The following is an 18,200-nucleotide window of genomic DNA, read 5'->3' as shown; positions in this document are numbered from 1 at the left end:
TCAGCAAGATGCCATGAGCACATTTGGATACAGGGAGCGCGGAGCAGAAATGGGCAGGCCACTGAGGGCATCTGCCATGGCCCCCGAAGGGTTTGCCCTCTCTTCTCTGCCTCCATTCTGTGCTCTCCATGAGTCTGCCACACGCTTTATGACTTCACCAGCCCTCTATGTCCCAGCAACTCCCCAAGTTCTGGCCCCAGCTACACTCTCTTTGGGTCCCACTGCCACCGAGCCTCTTCCCCGGGCTGTCCCATAGGCATCTTGAAGGAAGTACCGACAAAGCCATGCTCATCATCCTTTCCTTGTGACCCTACCCCAAGCCAGATCTTCCCTTTATAGTTCCATTCTTGGTGGACAGCATCACTCTATTTCTGTTCTCCTAAGCTAGAAATTTCAGAGTCATCTTTTTGCAGCAGCCCTGTGATTCATCCTCTCATCATCAGATTCTTCTGCTCCAGCCTGTCCTATGTTTAGCTGCCAGAACTCTGTTCATACACACGGCTCGCACCACGTTCCTGTAAAATTGTCTAGTATCTGTTGTAAAAGACACCCTTGAGCTATCTGTCTTGCTCTGGTAACCCTCGTAACTTACCCCAAATGCACAAAAATGGGCTGATAGCCACCATATCATCCCTAAGATTATCCCCATTCTCAACATCACGGTTCACTTGACAAGCAATTCATTGGTCAGATTCCCCCAGGGATTTTGAATTGGAGCTAAAAGTTCTTAACTAGAGAGAAAGAGTAACTTGAGCTGGGGATGGCAGTATTTGCTTGGACACATGGCCCAGGCTTGGCCAACCAGGGTTCTCCACTCCTAGGCTACAGTGATTGGTTCAGAAGTGGTCCGTGGCCGAACACCAGGCCAGTTGGTCATCCCCTGAACTCCTGCTGGAACTTTCAGATGACAGTCTTGCTTCTGGCTGCGAACATTAGCTCTGCAGATGATTTCAGTGGAGAGTGGCCATCTTTGTCTGCACTTAAGGAGAGCGTTTTGGAAAATGAAGCCAACACAGAAAGTGAAGTGAAATAGAGTGTCAGGACCCCGATAATGTCCCTCGACCCCTGCATCTAGCAGTACCGGAAGGTGTGTGTTCATCTTAGATTCCCCACATTTTTTATTGTGTTAACCTGTATAACATAAAATTTAACATTTAAACCATTTTTAAGTGTATAGTCCAGTGGCACTAAGTACACTCCCAGTGTTGGGCACCGGGATCCCAACCACCCCAGACCTTTTTCGTCTTCCCAAACTGAAACCGTTAAAAAGCAATTCCCCATGTTCCCCTTCTCTCAGCCCCTGGCAATTACCATTCCACTTTCTGTCTCTGTGGTTTTGACAACTCTAGGGGCCTCATATCTATGGACTCGTACAATGTTTGTCCTTTTGTGAGCAGCTCATTTCACTTACCACGTCTTCAGAGTTCACTCAGTTGTAGCATATGCCAAGACTTCCCACTTTTGAGAGCCAGTTCATTTCTTTTGGCTTGAACTGTTTTGAGTTATGTTTCTGCCACTTATGACCAAAAGAATCCTGGGTAATACAAAATAGATGTGAAGAGAGAAAGAAAAAATAAGACAAAAGGTAGAGGAGAGTTCCTCTAGAAAGCTTCTACCCCCTTTCTAAGCCTGACCGTATGAGGCCCTTGAGGTCTCTCAAGACACATGACCATCTCTCTCTCTCTCTCTCTCTCAAATGAATTCATTTCTGTTTAAATGGGGAGTTGTACCCAACACGCTTCCTTGTTCCCTCTAACATAAAGCCGGAACTCTTCCAGCATGGGATAAAGGGCCTCCTTCTTCAAGTCCTATCACCTTCAAGAGGATCCTATTCTTAATTCTCACCAAAGCTCTTAGCATTTATCAAATAATTGAGCATTTTTTAAAGATTTGTATTTATTTATTTGACAGAGAGAGTGAGAGACACAAGCTGGTAGAACAGCAGAGGGAGAGGGAGAAGCAGTGGGGAGAGGCTCCCCACTCACCAGGGATCCTGATATGGGGCTCGATCCCAGGACCCTGGGATCATGACCTGAGCCGAAGGCAGTTGCTTAACCAACTAAGCCACCCAGGTGCCCCCTAATTCAGCATTTTTGATGCCTCCCTGCCTTATGCTGTCCTCTCTACCCAGAATGTCTCTCTTTTTCTAGGCAGAGAACTCCTATATACCCTTCAAAACCCTGCTTCAGTGTTACCTCCTCTCCAGTTTCTCTGACTTCTTTTTTATTATTTGAAGCCACAGATACTTTGTACTGCAACTGTTAATAGATTTCTTAGTCTTAGATTAAGAGCTCTGAGAGGGCATGGGTTGTATTTGCTTCTTTATATCCTAGGACATAGCCCAGTGACATTTGTTGAATAAATAAACATAAAAAAATTACTTGATCAAACTCAGTACTTGATATCTAAATAATTAGTGCACCGAGGGCTTTAAAAACATTGCTTACCATCTAAGTAGGTAAAATATGTTCCCTGAAAACTTTTTTAAGAAGTTGTTATTTTTCGGGGCGCCTGGGTGGCTCAGTGGGTTAAGCCTCTGCCTTCAGCTCAGGTCATGATCTCAGGGTCCTGGGATTGAGCCCTGAATCGGGCTCTCTGCTCAGGAGGGAGCCTGCTTCCTCCTGACTCTCTGCCTGCCTCTCTGCCTACTTGTGATCTCTCTCTGTGTCAAATAAATAAATAAAATCTTAAAAAAAAAAAAAGAAGTTGTTATTTTCACTATTAATAAAAATCCAGAGTGAATCCTAAACCCAGTACAGACAGATTTAGCAAATATTTCAAAGAGTGGAAACCCAGATAAATGATTCTTCACCATATTTGGTCAGATGTGGAATAGCATTTTTCCATCGTCTAACTTGCACTTTGGAGTGTGTGTTCTTTTTAAGGATATACAATGTAGATTACTTGCTAATTACACTGGATTATCCCTAATCCTTATACTCCTGGGTGAACGCAAGAAATGATGGGTCATGACATCATGTAATAATTCACCCTCTGTTGCTCTCTGGCATTGTCTCTTTCTTTTCCATATCCCTTGCCTTTGTCTCCCACTGATGTATTGGGAAGACATTTGAGCTGGACAGTCCAGCTGAATGAGACATTTTGTTAATGTGGTGCCTTCTCTTTAGGTTGCTTTAGAGTAAGATATTTTTGTTCTTGTGGAACACATAAAACCCTCTTATAGTCCCCTCTGGCCTACCACAGCTTTTGAAAGAAAAGATCTTTGCCATTTGGTAGGGGAGAGTGAGAAGCAGTCTCCTCTCTAAGCAGGGAATCCAACACAGGGCTCCATCCCAGGACCCCAAGATCATGACCTGAGCCAAAATCAAGAGTCAGATGCTTAACTAAGTCACCCAAGCATACCTCACAAAAGTAACTTTTTAAATTTTAGTAATATATATTCTCATTTAGGTCAATTTGGAAAATTCAGAAAAAGATAAACAAGAAAGGCATCATCATTAACAATCCTATAATCCCATGATGAGAGCCTGATTTTATTAAGATATTGGTATATCTGCTGCTGCTAAGAGATTGGTTTATCTCCCTCCATTGTATTATTATTTTCTAAAACAGCCTCATTATCATGGCATAAAATAAGCTGTGAATACTGAAAGCATACAGTTTTTTTTTAATTAATTTTTTATTTTTTCAGCATAACAGTATTCATTATTTTTGCACCACACCCAGTGCTCCATGCAATCCGTGCCCTCTACAATACCCACCACCTGGGAAAGCATACAGTTTGATGACCTGGGGGGCATAATTCCACTTGTGAAACCGTCACTGCAACACACATAATGAACGTCACCCCAGAGTTTCCTAGTGCCCCCTTGCTCATCCGTCTCCCCACCCCCAGGTATCCACTGATCTGCTTCTCTCACTAGAGATTCAGTTGCATTTTCTGGGAATTTTTGCAAGTGGAATCATACAGTATGTACTCTTTTTTTGTTTTGTTTTGTTTGGCTTTCACTCAGCATACAATTATTTTGACTTTCATCCACATTGTTGTGTGTTCATTCCTTTTTAATTGATGGCTGATATTCCATAGCATGGAGGCACTGTGATTTGTGGACCTGTGGACCAACTCTGGGTTGTTTCCAGCTATTATAAATGAAGCTGCTGTAAATACTCATATACAAGAATTTATGCACATGTATGCGTTTGCTTCTCTCAGGTGAATACCTAGCAGTGGAATGGCTGGGTCGTACAGTAGGTGCCTTGTTCACTTTGTTTCAGGAAACTGGCAGAGTATTTTCCCAAGCAGTTGCAAAGTTTTACATTTCCATCGGCAATCAGGATTTACATTTCAATCCTCTGCATCCCAGTTGCTTGGTATAGTCCATCTTTTTTAATTTTAGCCATTCCAATGGGTGTGCAATGGGTATTTCCTTATGGTTGTAACAGTCATCTCCCCAATGACTCATGATATTGACTATCTTTTCATATTTTTATTGCCATTCATATGTCTTCTTTGGTGAAGTATCTGTTCAAATCTTCTGCACATTTTAAAAGTATAGTGTATGTCTTTTTATTATTGACTTGCAGGAATACTTTATATTCTAGATCCAAGTCCTTTGTTGGAGTGGTTTGCCCAATATTTTCTCCTAGTCTGTGGCTTGCCTGTTCATTTTTTCTAATAGTAGGTTTTGAGGAGCAAAAGATACTGATTTTGGGGGGCACCTGGGTGGCTCAGTGGGTTAAAGCCTCTGCCTTCGGCTCAGGTCATGATCCCAGGGTCCTGGGATCGAGCCCCGCATCGGGCTCTCTGCTCGGCGGGGAGCCTGCTTCCTCCTCTCTCTGACTGTCTCTCTGCCTGCTTGTAATCTCTGTCTGTCAAATAAATAAATAAAATCTTTAAAAAAAAAAGTATTTAAAAAAAAAGATACTGATTTTGGTAAAGTCCTATTTATTGATTTTTTTTCTTGATAGCTTGTACTTTTTGCATCCTATTCAAGAAAATCTTTGCTAAACCCCAAACCACTAAGATTTCCTCCTGTGTTTTCTTCTGAATGTCTTTTAAATTTCAGATCTTAAATTTTGATCTATGATCCACTTTTTAATTTTTGTATATGATGTGATGTATGGATCCAAGTTCGTTGTTTTGTTTTGCATATGGTTCTCCGGTTCCAGCATTTTGAATAATTTTATATCATCTCTTTGTACATGTGCCATGATGAACTTGGTATCTCTGCTGTGCCCTTGAGTAGTTGTGTGGCTTTTTACAAGTCACTCTGACTTTCTGGATCTCAGTTTAATGATCTGTAAAATGGGCATATAGTTACTGGCCCTATCTATCTGACAGTGGTTATAGTGATCGGCTTGAGATAAGTAATATTGCTCGTGATTTTTTTTTTTTCTCTGAAATGTTGGAAACTTGAAAGTCAGCCCTGATTCTTCCTTCACCATCATGGCCACACTCAGGCACTTCTAGATATTTCTTGAATCCATTGTCTTCTCACAACTCCCACCCTCATTATCCTCATCAGGTCAGTCTCTTTTCTCATCCAGACTATTGCAATATCCTACCAGCTGGTCTGCTGTCCCTGGATTTTCTGCCTTTTGACCTGACCTCTCTGCTGCCTCCAGAGTGAGTCATCAGGCCTTGTTGGTCGGGTTATCTTCTGCTTACGCTGTATCATCTTCAGACTCAGGTCTGAGCTCACACCCAGGGACTCCGTGCTCTGCCCTGCCTCTACTCCAGCCTCATCTCCCACTGCTCCCTGCTGATAGTGTATGTGCAAGAACACACTCCCTCCCAGCACCCCGAATCCCCGAGCCCCCACAGACACGTCCCTCACCTCCATGCGTCTTGACTCTAGCTGTGAGACTTGCTACTTTTCTGTGCTTCTGTTGATCTCTGGGAGTGACCTCCGTACCCGGAGTGTCACGTGGCCTTCACCACACTGCGCTGTAAGTACCATTAGTGTCACTCCTTTCAGAAGGTAGGTCGGTCAAGGAAAGGCACTGTTGCTTTATGCATTGTTATTTCTTGACATCCAGCATAGAGTCTGGCTCAGAGTAGAGCCGAGAATTATTTGAAGATCTAAACATGATACCGGACAAGGGATGACTGTGTTTGTGAAGAATTAGGGCAATTCAAGGCAGAAATGGCTCTTGGAAATCATCCAGGTGAGAATTTCCTCACCCAGATTCAGAGCCGGTGACTGTAGAAACTTCCCACTCATGTCTCTGGAAGGAGGGAAAGGTAAAGGGGAGAGGGCTGGAGGTAATGTAGGGCATTACTTACTCTTTGGTCTTGGTGGAGATCATTGGTGGATACTAAATAGGAAGGTAGGAGGTGGATGGAAAGTTATAAAGGACAGTATTTGAGGATGAGACTAAGATAATCTCAGTATCTCCCCACAAAGTAGTTGTTAAAAGGAAAAATAAAAACTAGAGTAGAGGCAGGCCTGGATGGCTTAGTCAGTTAAATGTCCTGACTGTTGATTTCAGCTCAGGTCATGATCTCAGGGTTGTGAGACTGAGCCCCATGTCAGGCTCCGTGCTCAGCAGGGAATCGGCTTGAGAGTCTTTCCCTCTCCCGCCCCCGCCCACATGTGTGCACGCGCCCGCGTTCTCGCTCGCTCAAATAAATAAATAAATAAATCTTAAAAAAAAAAAAAAAACCCAGGACAGATATACAAGAATGTAAATATATTTACTGCCACTGAACTATACTTAAAAATGGTTAAAATGATCAATTTTGTGTTGTGTATAGTTTACCATGAAAAAAAAAATAAACTATCTAGTAGAAAAACTGGACAATAAATACCTTAATTAAAGGGTCAAAATTAACATGACTGATCAAAGGCAAATGGACACCGTGGGCCTGTGGATGTGATGCCTGAGAAGGACCCAGTAGCTCTTACATAGCATTCCAGCAAAAATGCAAACCCCAGTCCAACCCTGAGGAGTCCCCAGGGAGAACCCCAGTTAAGGGTCATGCTGTGCAATAACTGGCCCATATTCTTCAAAAAATATCAGTGTCATAAAAGGTAAGGCCTGTCCCAGGTTAAAGGATGACAACTCGATGTCATACATGAGCCCAGATCAGGTCCTGCACCAAAAAAAAGAGAAGTTTTTCTTCTTCTTTATTTTATTTTGTTTTGTTTTATTTTTTTAATAAAGCACCTTAGAGGGACAGCTGGCAAACATGGAATATAAACTATAGATTGGATAAACTGTGTTCCTTTTCCTTTCCCTGAGTGTGGTCACTGTGTTGTGATTATGGTAGAGGCTCTCCTCATTTTTAGGAAATACGCACTGAACTGTGTGTTTGGAGGGAATGTGCCACAATGTGTACAACCCCCTCTCCAGTAGTTCACGAGTCCTGTGAGTTAATGAAAGCAGCTGTGGCAAAGTGTTACCAGTGGATGACTCTGTAGAAAAGATATGCAGGCATCCTTTGTACTGTTCTTGCAAACTTTTCATTAAGTTTGAAAGTATTTCAGGGAACCTGGGTGGCTCAGTCGATTAAGCATCTGCCTTCGGCTCAGGTCATGATCCCATGGTCCTGGGATCGAGGCCCACGTCGGGCTCCCTGCTCAGCGAGGAGTCTGTTTCTCCATCTCCCTCTGTCTGTACCCCTGCTCCAGCTCTCTCTCAAATAAATAGGTAAAATCTTTAAAAAAAAAAAAAGTTTGAAAGTATTTCAAGACAAAAAAGTTTTTTATAAGCAGCAGTGATTAAAAATAATTGTAAGAAATTTAGTGATTGATGTGAAAACAAATTCATGATATATAATTGAAGAGAGCAAGTTGCAGTATGACCTTGGTTTTATTCAAAACAAAACAAAGATCTCCTGTTCTAAAGAACAGTCTGGAAAGATGTGTACCAAAATGTCAACTCTGGTCATTGCTGAGTTAGGAAATAAAGGATAATTTAAATGTTTTTCTTTGTGCTTATCTATGTTTTCTATTAATGTGCATGCATTAATTGTACCATAAAATTAATTATTAAATATTGTGAAGAAACACATGACCAAAAAAAAGTTTTAAAGTCATGCCCGTGCATGGACTGATGGGGGTCCTCTCAGCTGGGTTACCTACCTTCTTCAGTAACCTCTTACTTGGCAGAAGCTTGACATTCTGTCAACTTCCAGCATCACCCTGTGGTGATTGAAAAGGAAGAACTCTATATCCCCCACCCTCTGTCTCCCGCAGCTCTACTTCCTCAAGACAGAGCCTCAGAAAGCCCCTTCTCGTTTATTTGGTATTCTAGCTTGCTCTTCGTGTGTTCTCAGTGTTTCCTGCTACCTGGAGGATTTCAGGGAGGTTTTTCAACTGCTTTCTAGTCTCCTGCAATTTCTCCTGATAGCAAGATGCTGGATGTCAGGTCCTTCACTGAGTGCTGTGCATGAGGGAAGTATCACCCTCCTCCTCCTAGTTCCACTCGCACCTGCTCTCAGCAGGTGCAGGATTGATCACTCCATCCCTGGCCTGCTGAATTTGAAGGATTCGAAGATGGAGCACTCCCTTTTCCGAGATGCCTTCTTTGGAATCTCTCTCTCCAGGAGCAACTCCAGCAAGGATAAAAAACACGACAGTTATAACATTGTTAGTGTGTAGATTAAAAATTTCTCTCTACCCTAGTCTGTCCTGCAGGGCTATCTCTCTCATGGTTGATTCGGCTTCTGGATGTCCGAAAAAATCAGATCATCATCTACCACATTTACCCTGTAAGACTGTGTTTTCCTGTTAATTGAGCATCATGTCATGGTTTTCTTATTTTTATTCAAAATGTTTTAATGAATTTGTTACACTTCCTTTGTTTTCTTGTCTTGAATTCTTCATCAGACCCTTTAACGTTCAGTTTCTGAGCATAGGTTTGGAGATTTTTGCTTGTTATATATTGTATCTTTTGAGACATGTTGGATTTTCTTGTCATTTTGACGCTGATTTACCAGAATGAACTTCCTGAGAGAACACTGTTGTGGAGAAATTGTTCTGCTCTGACAGTAGATGATTGTCATTCGCTTTGCTCAGTCTGGGGACCCAGACGCTGTGGAAATTACAGTGGTGATGATCTGCGGCTCACTGGGTCTGGCCATTTTCCTAATGTGAACCACTGCCAGCTCATTACATCAGCTTCTTGAGGAGATAGCAACCTGGTTTAGAAGTATCATTTTTCTTATTTTTTTTTTTTAATATTGCCAAGTGACAAGATAAACATAGTAGGGGTAAAGGCTTGCTTAAATATTTGTTCAGGCTCAAGTCTTCCTGGACCTTAGTTCTAAGGAATCTTTCTTGTTGCTTTTTTCTTGACATCATTTGTCCTTTAAAATAAAGCCAATATTTCAGCTAAAACTAATCAAAGGAAAAACTCAGTATTCTTCAGGTCAAGCCTGTTCAAAATATCCCTTTCATCCCTCTGGAAAACAAAACAGCTTACAGGTTTGCAAATGAATTTATTTACATGGGCATTCCCTGGAGGTTTGGAATAATATTCTTCCTAAAGTACTTGGAAGACTTGGACCTAAAATTATACTTGGCTAGAAAGTGGGAAAATAGCCCCAAAGGCTAGAAAGGAGTCGGAGGAGGCCTCGCTCTTGCTGTAGGTGCTGTTACCACCAAACACTGACCTTTGTGAGAGGTGGAAGCCAATTAGCCTGGAAGACCCAGGTTTGGGTCCTTTGAGCCCCTCCCTGAATGTGTCTGGAGCCACAACTTTCCATCTCAGCGCCGCCACCCAGCCGGGTTCTCAGCATCCCCTAGTGTCCTCCCTGGTCGCTCTTCACCCACCCTTGCCTTCCCCAGCCTGTTCCCTCGAGGGCTGCGCTTGAAATGCAAGAGGGATCATGACTCTGGTTCCCCTCCTAGAGCACCGCAGTGGGCTCCTCACTCTGTTAGGGCTGAAAGCCAGCTCGTGCAGGATTGGGCCCAACCCTCGTCTCCCTCCACCTCCGCCGCCACGCTCCCCTCCAGCCCTGCGGTCCCTCCTCGGGTCCTCTCCAGCCTCCCTTCCATTCCTTAGAAGCTCTGCGCTCCCGCCTTATTTAATTTTCACAAAAATCCACTCAGGACTGTGTTCTGAGTGTTCATTCCTGTTTTGGAGATGAGAAAAAAAACGAGCCTCTGGGACACTGAGTGACTCACTGACACAGCAGCAGGGCCATGAGTCCAACCCCAGTCTTACGATGTTAGCTCTCATCCAGTCTTCTACGTGCAGGCTGTGTGGCGGGGCTTGGCTGACACGGGGACTTGCTTACTATTAATTTCAGTTAGCCCCAGTCTGAAATGGTCCTGTAAAGGCAATATTCAGATAGGCTCAACTAAAGACAGATTATTTCTAGAAAGACACATAGTGCATTCCTAAGCGTCCTTTCCATCATCTTAATCTTTTAACTTCATACGTGCTCACATGTAAGGTATTTTCTCCCAAGTCTAGATTTCTAAATGTCTGTATTTCTCCTTGTAGCCACAGGACTTCCTAGCGCCACCCAGGCAGGGACCTCCTTGTACAGAGTCCCAAGAGCTGACACTCCCTTCAGCTGCCCACGTGACGCTCCTGGAGGACTTGGCATGGTCATCGGGTCATGATGCCAAGCTTGTGCTTTTCTTAGTTTCAGGAGTGTGGGATAGACTTTTTGCCAGAATCCTGCTCTGGCATTCCAGGTAACTGACCATAAGCTAAGGCCCATTCTGCTATTTATAGTGACTGCCGAAAATAGCCTTGTCCCTTTGAAAGGTGTGCCTGTGCCATATGCCCAATGGCCTCCTACCATTTGAAAGATGCTTCCCTCCAGATGTCACATGGCAGCAGGGCTTCTGACACAGACCCAGAAGCACCAGAGCCCGGGGAGATGCCGGTGTGGGGCCTCAGCACAGGGCTCAGGGTAGAACCGAGTTATGGACTAATGGAGGCAGGAGCTTAGGAAGAGAGGAATGAGGCAAAACTGAATCCAGCTGTTGGAGTGGGGTACAGAGTCAAGGTAGAAACATGAGCATGGCTGGTCTCATCCTGAGCCATGAATATAGCAGAGACCCACCAGTCTTTACCCCTGGCCTGGGACTTAGTCTGGGTGTGAAGGGTTAATGGACCCAGCTGAAAGGGCTGGGGTGACCAGTCGAGTTAGGCAGACCATGTTCCTTTCTAGCTGCACGCAGGGGAACAGCCTACTGCATCTCTCTGAGCCGTTTTCTTATCCAAAGCGGTGGGCCCAGAGGAGCCACTGCTGTGCTAGGTGTGTGCATCAGAATGCCCTAGAAGCATGTTAGAATCAGGATGCTGGAACACTCCTTGCAGACTGGTTCTCCAGGGGGGTCCGGAAGGATCCTGGGGATCTGGAGGTTTCCCAGGTTCCCTAGGAGACTCTGGTCCACACCAGTGTGGGAGAGCCCCTGTACTAGATGGACACGAGGGGTCTTCCCTAACAGCCCCGTGTTCTCAAGTTTGCCCGGTCGGCGGTAAGAGAGAACAGATGGTAGGCATTGGCCTCACACAGTAGTCAGGCAGCGTCAGAGTCAGACACTTCATCAGATGCTCGCTGCACCCCAAGAAATCACCAGTCGGGAGCTTCCCCTAAGCCAGTTTTTCACGTGTGTGTTCACCCACTTCTGCTTTCTCTCCCAGGCGACTCCTCCCTCTCCCATGGCTTAATTACTGTCTCTCCCAGAGGTCACAAACGAGGGGTCAGAAAGACAAACCTGGGTTGGCCACACATGAATTTTATTTAGTCTGCCCAATATTTTTTTAAAGTCTGCAGCGGTGTGGGGTCAGCCTGCGTATTTACTTCCCGGCTCCCCACAGGCCCACCACGCCCGAGTGTGTTACACCCATCCAGCGTCGTGGCTTTCCTTTCCCTGCCTAGACCCCGATTTTAGATTTAATGCAGCATCTCAGCTCCTGTCCCCAGACCCAGCCTCTTTCTGAGCATCAGGCACATATAGCCACATGCCTTTTGAGACAGAATCCAGCTGTGTACTTAATGGGAGACCTGGCCTGTAGTGCAGGCAGGGTAAACATAAGTGATGTTATTATCCCAACTCTGCACCTCCTCTCTGGGTCTTGTGGGCACCTCGGCTCCACCTACAGTGTTAAAAACAGAGCCCAGCACTTTCCTCACCTTCACCCCCAGCCTCTCTGTGTTCCCTCTTTCCACAAATGAATCACCAGAAAGTGTGTAAGACTGGAAGCCATCCTGGGCCCTTGTGTCTCCCTCAATGGAACTGGACGTCAGACCTTGTGCAAAATCTCTTTTGGTTCCGTTTTCTCCATCTCACGACCACCATCCTAACTCACGCCACCATCGTCTTTGCCAGGACTGTGGTAGTTGCTGGAATATTCTCCTGCGGACATTATTGTCTTGGTCTGACCTATTGCTCATTTCAAAGCCATGGTGCATCTGGCCATCTGTGTTCTAGACATCTGGGGCTTGTGTTATCGCTGGGATGTGCCTACTATCCTCTCTGGCCTCCGGGTCCTCGCACATGCCTTTCCTCCTCCTGGAGGGCTCTTTCCCCTTACTGTTCACTTGAATAGTTGCTACAGTTTCTTCATGTCCCACTTCGAAGTCACTTCCTATTAAAGTCTTCCATGATACACAGATCAAGTCAGAGCCCCTGCTACGAGCTCACCGAGCCCCTATGCCTTCCCTGGTATGGCACTCCCCACGCAGCAGCCTGACTGCATGCTCTCTGGACCAAGGCTACGTGAGGGCAGGAGGGGTCATGGTCTGGCTTGTTCCCTGCTCTCTCTTCCAGGCCTAGCACATGCTTGGAACAGAGAAGTGTGCAAAGTTTGCCGAGGAAAGGGAGAGAAAAAGAAGAAGGAGAGCGTGGAAGGGGAACCAGAAAGGAACACAACGAGCACCTCCTTCTTGCCAAAGGGAAGACAAGAGCCGACACAGCCCACCTCCAACCCCAGTCTCCTAGAGTTGAGCACTCAAGAGAGCAGGAATTCTTTTATTCAGTGCTGTGTTCTCAGTACCTAACAAAGAGTAGGTGTGCCATGGAGGTCATTCTAAGAACTTCTTGACCTAGACGATAGCCCATAGCAGAACCAGTCAGAGAACTACTACTTTTTTTGGTAAATATATATATGTATATATATATATTTTTTAAGATAAAATTCATATTCAGACTTTTTTTAAATAACATTTTTTCCTTATTTCAAAGGCAAATCGTGTTCATTCTGGAAAATTCACACAAGCCAAAAGAAGGAAAAAGTTAGCCAGAAACTCCCTGGCAGGATGGCTCCTGAAGACTTTTTTTGGAGTCCATTCTTTCAAAGTTTTTTCTAGGCCATAAGTATGTCAACCGATAGGTCTTATATGACAAAAGAGATCAAATGGTACCTACCGCTCTATAGTCTGATCTTTTCTCACGGAACAGCTTCTGTGTCAGCAAATGAACGTTATCTAATGTCCCCATGGGCGACATCAACAGGCACCCAGGGCAGCTGGAACAGTACTCACCGTGCCCTCCCTGCGTGGGGGCTGACAGTTTGTTTCTGTGGACAGTGACTCAGTGAATGACTTTGTAGTCAAGCCTCTATACCACCCCTGATTGTTCCGTCACAGTGAATTCTCACATTCAGTGTTAATTTTCTCAAGAAAAGAAGATAATAAGACAGCACAGTGAAAATGTTTAGGTTGCAGGCGGGCCTCTTTGGTGGTGGTTGGGGGTAGACTGTAATTTGGCATTATGCTTTTATTTCTGATCCCATTCAGCCTCCAAGTTTATCTCAAGTGCAGCCTCATTTCCAGTCCCCCAACTTAAAAAATAAACAAAACACAACAAAATCCTTTAGAGAGATTATAATCTGATAGCAGAGATGAGAGACATGGTAACCATCTATATAAGAAGTGAGTTTTCACTCCCACTTTAACACAGAAGTTCCTGGCTCTTCACAATAAGAAGCGAGGATAAGATGGAAAAGATAATGCTAGTAATAGCTCATGTTTAATGAACACTTACTATGTCCAGGAACCGTTCATGTAGCGCACGGTACTGTAAGTGACACGCACCGCTGATTCTCACTGCTAGCCCACGGGGTAGGGATTACAGTTATGAACATTCTATTGTTGTGAAAACTGAGGTCCAGGGAGGTGAGCTAACTTGCCCACGTAACTCCGTAACTCGGCTAGCGAATGGTGGCCCTTTGAGGCTAGAGCCCTTCACTCTGGAACATACATCCTTGGGCTGGGAGAGAGGGTCATTAGGCCTGAAATAAGCATTGCGATTCAACCTTCTAGATACTGCGGCCTGAGGACCGGCTTGCTGACGTCCCCCATGGTGGGGTTCATGGTGACCAATCAGTGTACCTTCCACACACCCATCGGCTTTCCTCAGGTCCCAGTGGCTGCTTTGGCCGTGGAGAAAGTGGGTCACTCCAGTGTGTATTACCGCCTGGCTCTGTTCCCACCCAAGGCCACCAACGAGCTGCCTTCTCTAAATCACTGTGACCTCAGGGATGGCTTTTTCTTTGGCGACCCCAAGCTGGCCCATTTTGACGCTTTGGCCTGTACCACCGGGTCTTCAGTCCATGTCTTTGTGAATCCAGCCACAAGCAAGCCAACGGGCCTTCCAGAAGACTTCAAGAAGGGCCTGCAGAGGTTAATGAGCCCAGCTTCCATGTGAATCATCTGTATGTGGCATATCGCCTGTCAGAAAATAAAATTCAGATGATTTTCTAAACGAGTTCTTTGGATTCCGTGGCATATCTTTTAATTCTTAAAATGACTGTTAGTTAAAAGCTTTTAGGACAGAGTCCTCTGGCCCCACCAAAGAAGTCAGGCCAGGGGTAGAGAGCTTTACACAGTGTCTCCCCGAGCCCTCTCAGCCACCTAGCAGGGCAGGTCTGGCTCTTTCTGCCTTTTTTAGGAGAGGAAAAGGAAGTTTGTAGAGTAGAAGCAATGGGCCTGGAGTCATCCAGTGGGCGAGTCTGTCTGACCCTCGGTCCCCCCGGGGAGCTGTACACGTGCATCTTTATGGCTAATGTCTTCACAGCCCGGCCATACACTTCCCTGATTTGGGATCACTGATCTGACAGGACTCGGTAATAACCATGTGACCTCTATTTTTTTTTTTTTTAAAGATATGAACTTCAAAAAACAAAACAAAAACCCCCGCCTTTCTTCATTGTCCTTAAACAACAAACAAGCCTCTGACAATTTTCTGATCCACAACCTCGGTTGCTCACTCCTGCCATGGGCAGAGGCCCAGAAGGAAGCACCAATACATCCACTGTCTGCTCTGAACGGTGGGAGGCCCCTGCTGTGGCAGACTAATAAAAATGGTTACCGTGGGCTGCGCGCTGGCTTCCTGAAGTGCTTTACGGGCATTGCCTTGATCGATCCCTCTTCCTGTTCTCCAAGGTAGGAATTACTATTGCCCTTTTTCTGATGCGGTGGTTGAGCGAACAGCGGGAGTAGGGAAAGGAGTTCTAGTCTAACCTGTGCCTCAGAGCAGAGGAAGGAAAACCAGAAGCTGACTCTTTCTGAGCCTCAGTTTCCTCCTCTGGAAACAAGACCCGGAGTGACGGTTTTTCAGTTGGGTCTCTGGGTGGTTTTTTTTGAAAGTGTAGAGGCTCTTTTTTTTTTTTTTTTTTAAAGATTTTATTTATTTATTTGACAGGCAGAGAGTAGAGGCTCTTTTGATCTGCTCTCAAATTGAGTTCTGAATCGTTGCCACTTAACACACAGAGCTTTGGAATGCTGTCACGGTGATAACAACAGTGCCGAGGGCAAGTCCTTTGTCATTTCACCCAGTCAGTTTCCTCCGGTGGTAGATCCGTCTTGAGAACGCTTCACACAGGGAGAGAATGTGAACCAGCCGCCTGGTATCTGCAGGCCTGGCCTGTCTGACTGCAGCCATGTGACCTGCTCGGAAAGGAAAAACTTCTCTATGTGTGTCACTTTTCAGTCCTTGTGGTTCCTGCATGTGCCTTATCTCATGCATCTTTGTGACTACTCTGAGAGCTGGGTATTATTATTATTATTATTATACATGTCAGAATAGGCCTTTCAGGAGGAAGGTGACCTACCGAGATGACAGAACTGTGTAGTAGAGCTGGAACTCAATCCAGCCAGACTTCTGGACCTGTCTTTCCATGCTACCAGCTCTGCATCTTACCCCAGTGGTCCTGAATTCTCAAATTACACCATGCGTAGCCACCAGTTTTTAAAATGGTAGAATATTAGCAGTGGATTTACCAAGAGGCTTTTTAACTGGTGGCAACATAGTGGGGTGATTAAGAGGGCGGGGTCCGCCATCAGAAGGGGACCTGGATTTGTATCCTGGCCCTGCCATTTCTAACTAGGAGAACATTCTTTGACATGTGGCACTGTCACTCCTGACCACACCGGCTTGCCTGTGTTTGACTCTCACCCCTGAGCCCCCACACCACAGCTGCCGTTGACGACTGGCCTAGAGCAGCCTCTTTAAACCACTGAGGTGGTAGGGTTGTCTGTTCCCACAGCACAGCCCAGCTTATCCCTCTTTCCTACGGGTACCAGCCTCATAGGTTGTGACGAGGGTTCCAGGAGAAATGTGTGGAAGAACTTGGCTTAGTGGCTGGTTATGGCTATTAGTGTAAGAGAAAAGAAATGCTATGTGCTCTCGCTACACAAGCACCTTCAAGGTGGGAAGTAACCAAGCCTTATATTCATTTTCTTTCCCACGCCTCAGTGGCTAGATGCACACTGTTTTCTATTTTATTTATTTTTTTTAAAGATTTATGTATTTACTTGAGAGAGAGCATGAGTCGGGGAATGGGCAGAGGCAGAGGAAGAGGGGGAGAGAATCCTTAAGCAGACTTCCCATTGATCGTGGGGTCCCACGCGGGGCTCGATCCCACTACCCTGAGATCATGATCTGAGCCAAAGTTGAGTCTGACATTTAACTGACTGAGCCACCCAGGCACCCCTATTTTCTATTTTATATGAGAAAAATGACAGAGGTACTGAAAGCACATGGGATGCCGGGATGCCTCCTACCTAGGGTATGAGGCATTGAGTACCTTGAGGGTACATTGAGCCAGCCTCGGACTGTGGAACTGGCCCGAATTGAGAGTGCAGATGGATTCCGTGCAAAGAGCTCCAAGTTCAAGTAAACTGCAGGAGTTTAAGTACCGAGGGCACAGTCTTTCCCCTGCCCAAGTTTTTAATACTTCAGCGTGAGCCAAAGCAGTGAACATTACAGCGCTCATTGGTTTTTAGTGGGAAATTCTAGCATTATAAACTTGTTTTAAGACTCCAGAGAGAGCCAAATCCTAGTTGCATATACTTGGGAGGAAGCCAGATTTTATTATAAAGGTGGCAGAATCAATCTAGAAAGACTTTTAAAAACATCCAGTCAGCTATCCACCACTTAACTCCACAAAATATTTTTGCTGGGCGGCTAACAAGTAGCCGTGTCAGTCTTTTTTTTGCTGGGCACGTCTGAGCAGACAGGATTCATGCCTTTGCTAACAAGAAACAACTACAACAATCCACGCAGGTGAAGAAAACCTCCAGGTGTTGCTGATTTCCTAACTACACTTTTTGTTACACTCGAATTCATTCAAAAACCTATAGTAAAAGACAGGCGGTACAAAATGTGTGTTCATGTTTTGCTTGGACAGATTTTGGCTCCTAGCAATTAATGCTTTCAGTCACATTAAGCATATAAATAATGCTTTGTGACACTACAGTATTTCCCATTACAGATCAATTTTGTAGCATTTGTCCATAATCCAACTTGAAATGTTACCTAGGAACAAAATATGTTTTCCTTGAAACAGTCAGACCCTATTAGAAATCTAAGGCTTTACAAATCACCATGTTAACAGTTATGTCCCCTAGCTAAGGTTTTCATTCTTTTAATAGTGTTAAATTCAGCCCCAGAAGCACTAGTCTCTGTGAGGGTTCTCTTCTTATGTGCACTGACTTGAAAGGAAAAATTTAGTGTTCAAAATATATTTAACATCTTACTATGCATAACTTCATAAATCAACCAGCAATCCCTTTTGGGGTAAAAATAATGTTAGCACCTTTTACAAGTGTTATGCTTCTAATTAGGTTACAAGATATTATTTTCTCATTTTCCAAAAGACAGGTTTTCATTACCAAAAAAAAAAAAAGGTGTCAGCCTCGTTCTGGGCAAGAGGAGTTATTCTCATTCCCAGACCATATAATCATACACCATGGGTGAGCAAAGAAATAAAGGGGATATGTATCAGCTCTCAAAGTTGGAGCTGTAAGGCTTAGTGCTACCTGGTGG

The 18,200-nt window shown here is 44.8% G+C and overlaps 1 protein-coding gene across 3 annotated transcripts in view; it reads left to right on the top strand.

Annotated features, from left to right (window-relative positions):
• LOC125078876 (uncharacterized) overlaps nt 1–14,634 on the top strand; it is a 172,325-nt gene extending 157,691 nt beyond the window's left edge. For all 3 annotated transcript variants that reach the window (XM_047692105.1, XM_047692106.1, XM_047692107.1), the window contains exon 3: nt 14,195–14,634. In XM_047692105.1, coding sequence (XP_047548061.1) covers nt 14,195–14,579 — 385 coding nt within the window. In that variant the 3' untranslated portion in view covers nt 14,580–14,634. The remainder of the gene's footprint in view (nt 1–14,194) is intronic.
• The last annotated feature ends 3,566 nt before the right edge of the window (nt 14,635–18,200 follow it).

Source organism: Lutra lutra, chromosome 10 (assembly GCF_902655055.1).
Source record: "Lutra lutra chromosome 10, mLutLut1.2, whole genome shotgun sequence".
NCBI classification, from domain to species: domain Eukaryota; kingdom Metazoa; phylum Chordata; class Mammalia; order Carnivora; family Mustelidae; genus Lutra; species Lutra lutra.
The sequence above is the reverse complement of the archived record's forward strand: the minus strand, read 5'-3'. Positions and strand labels throughout refer to the sequence as shown.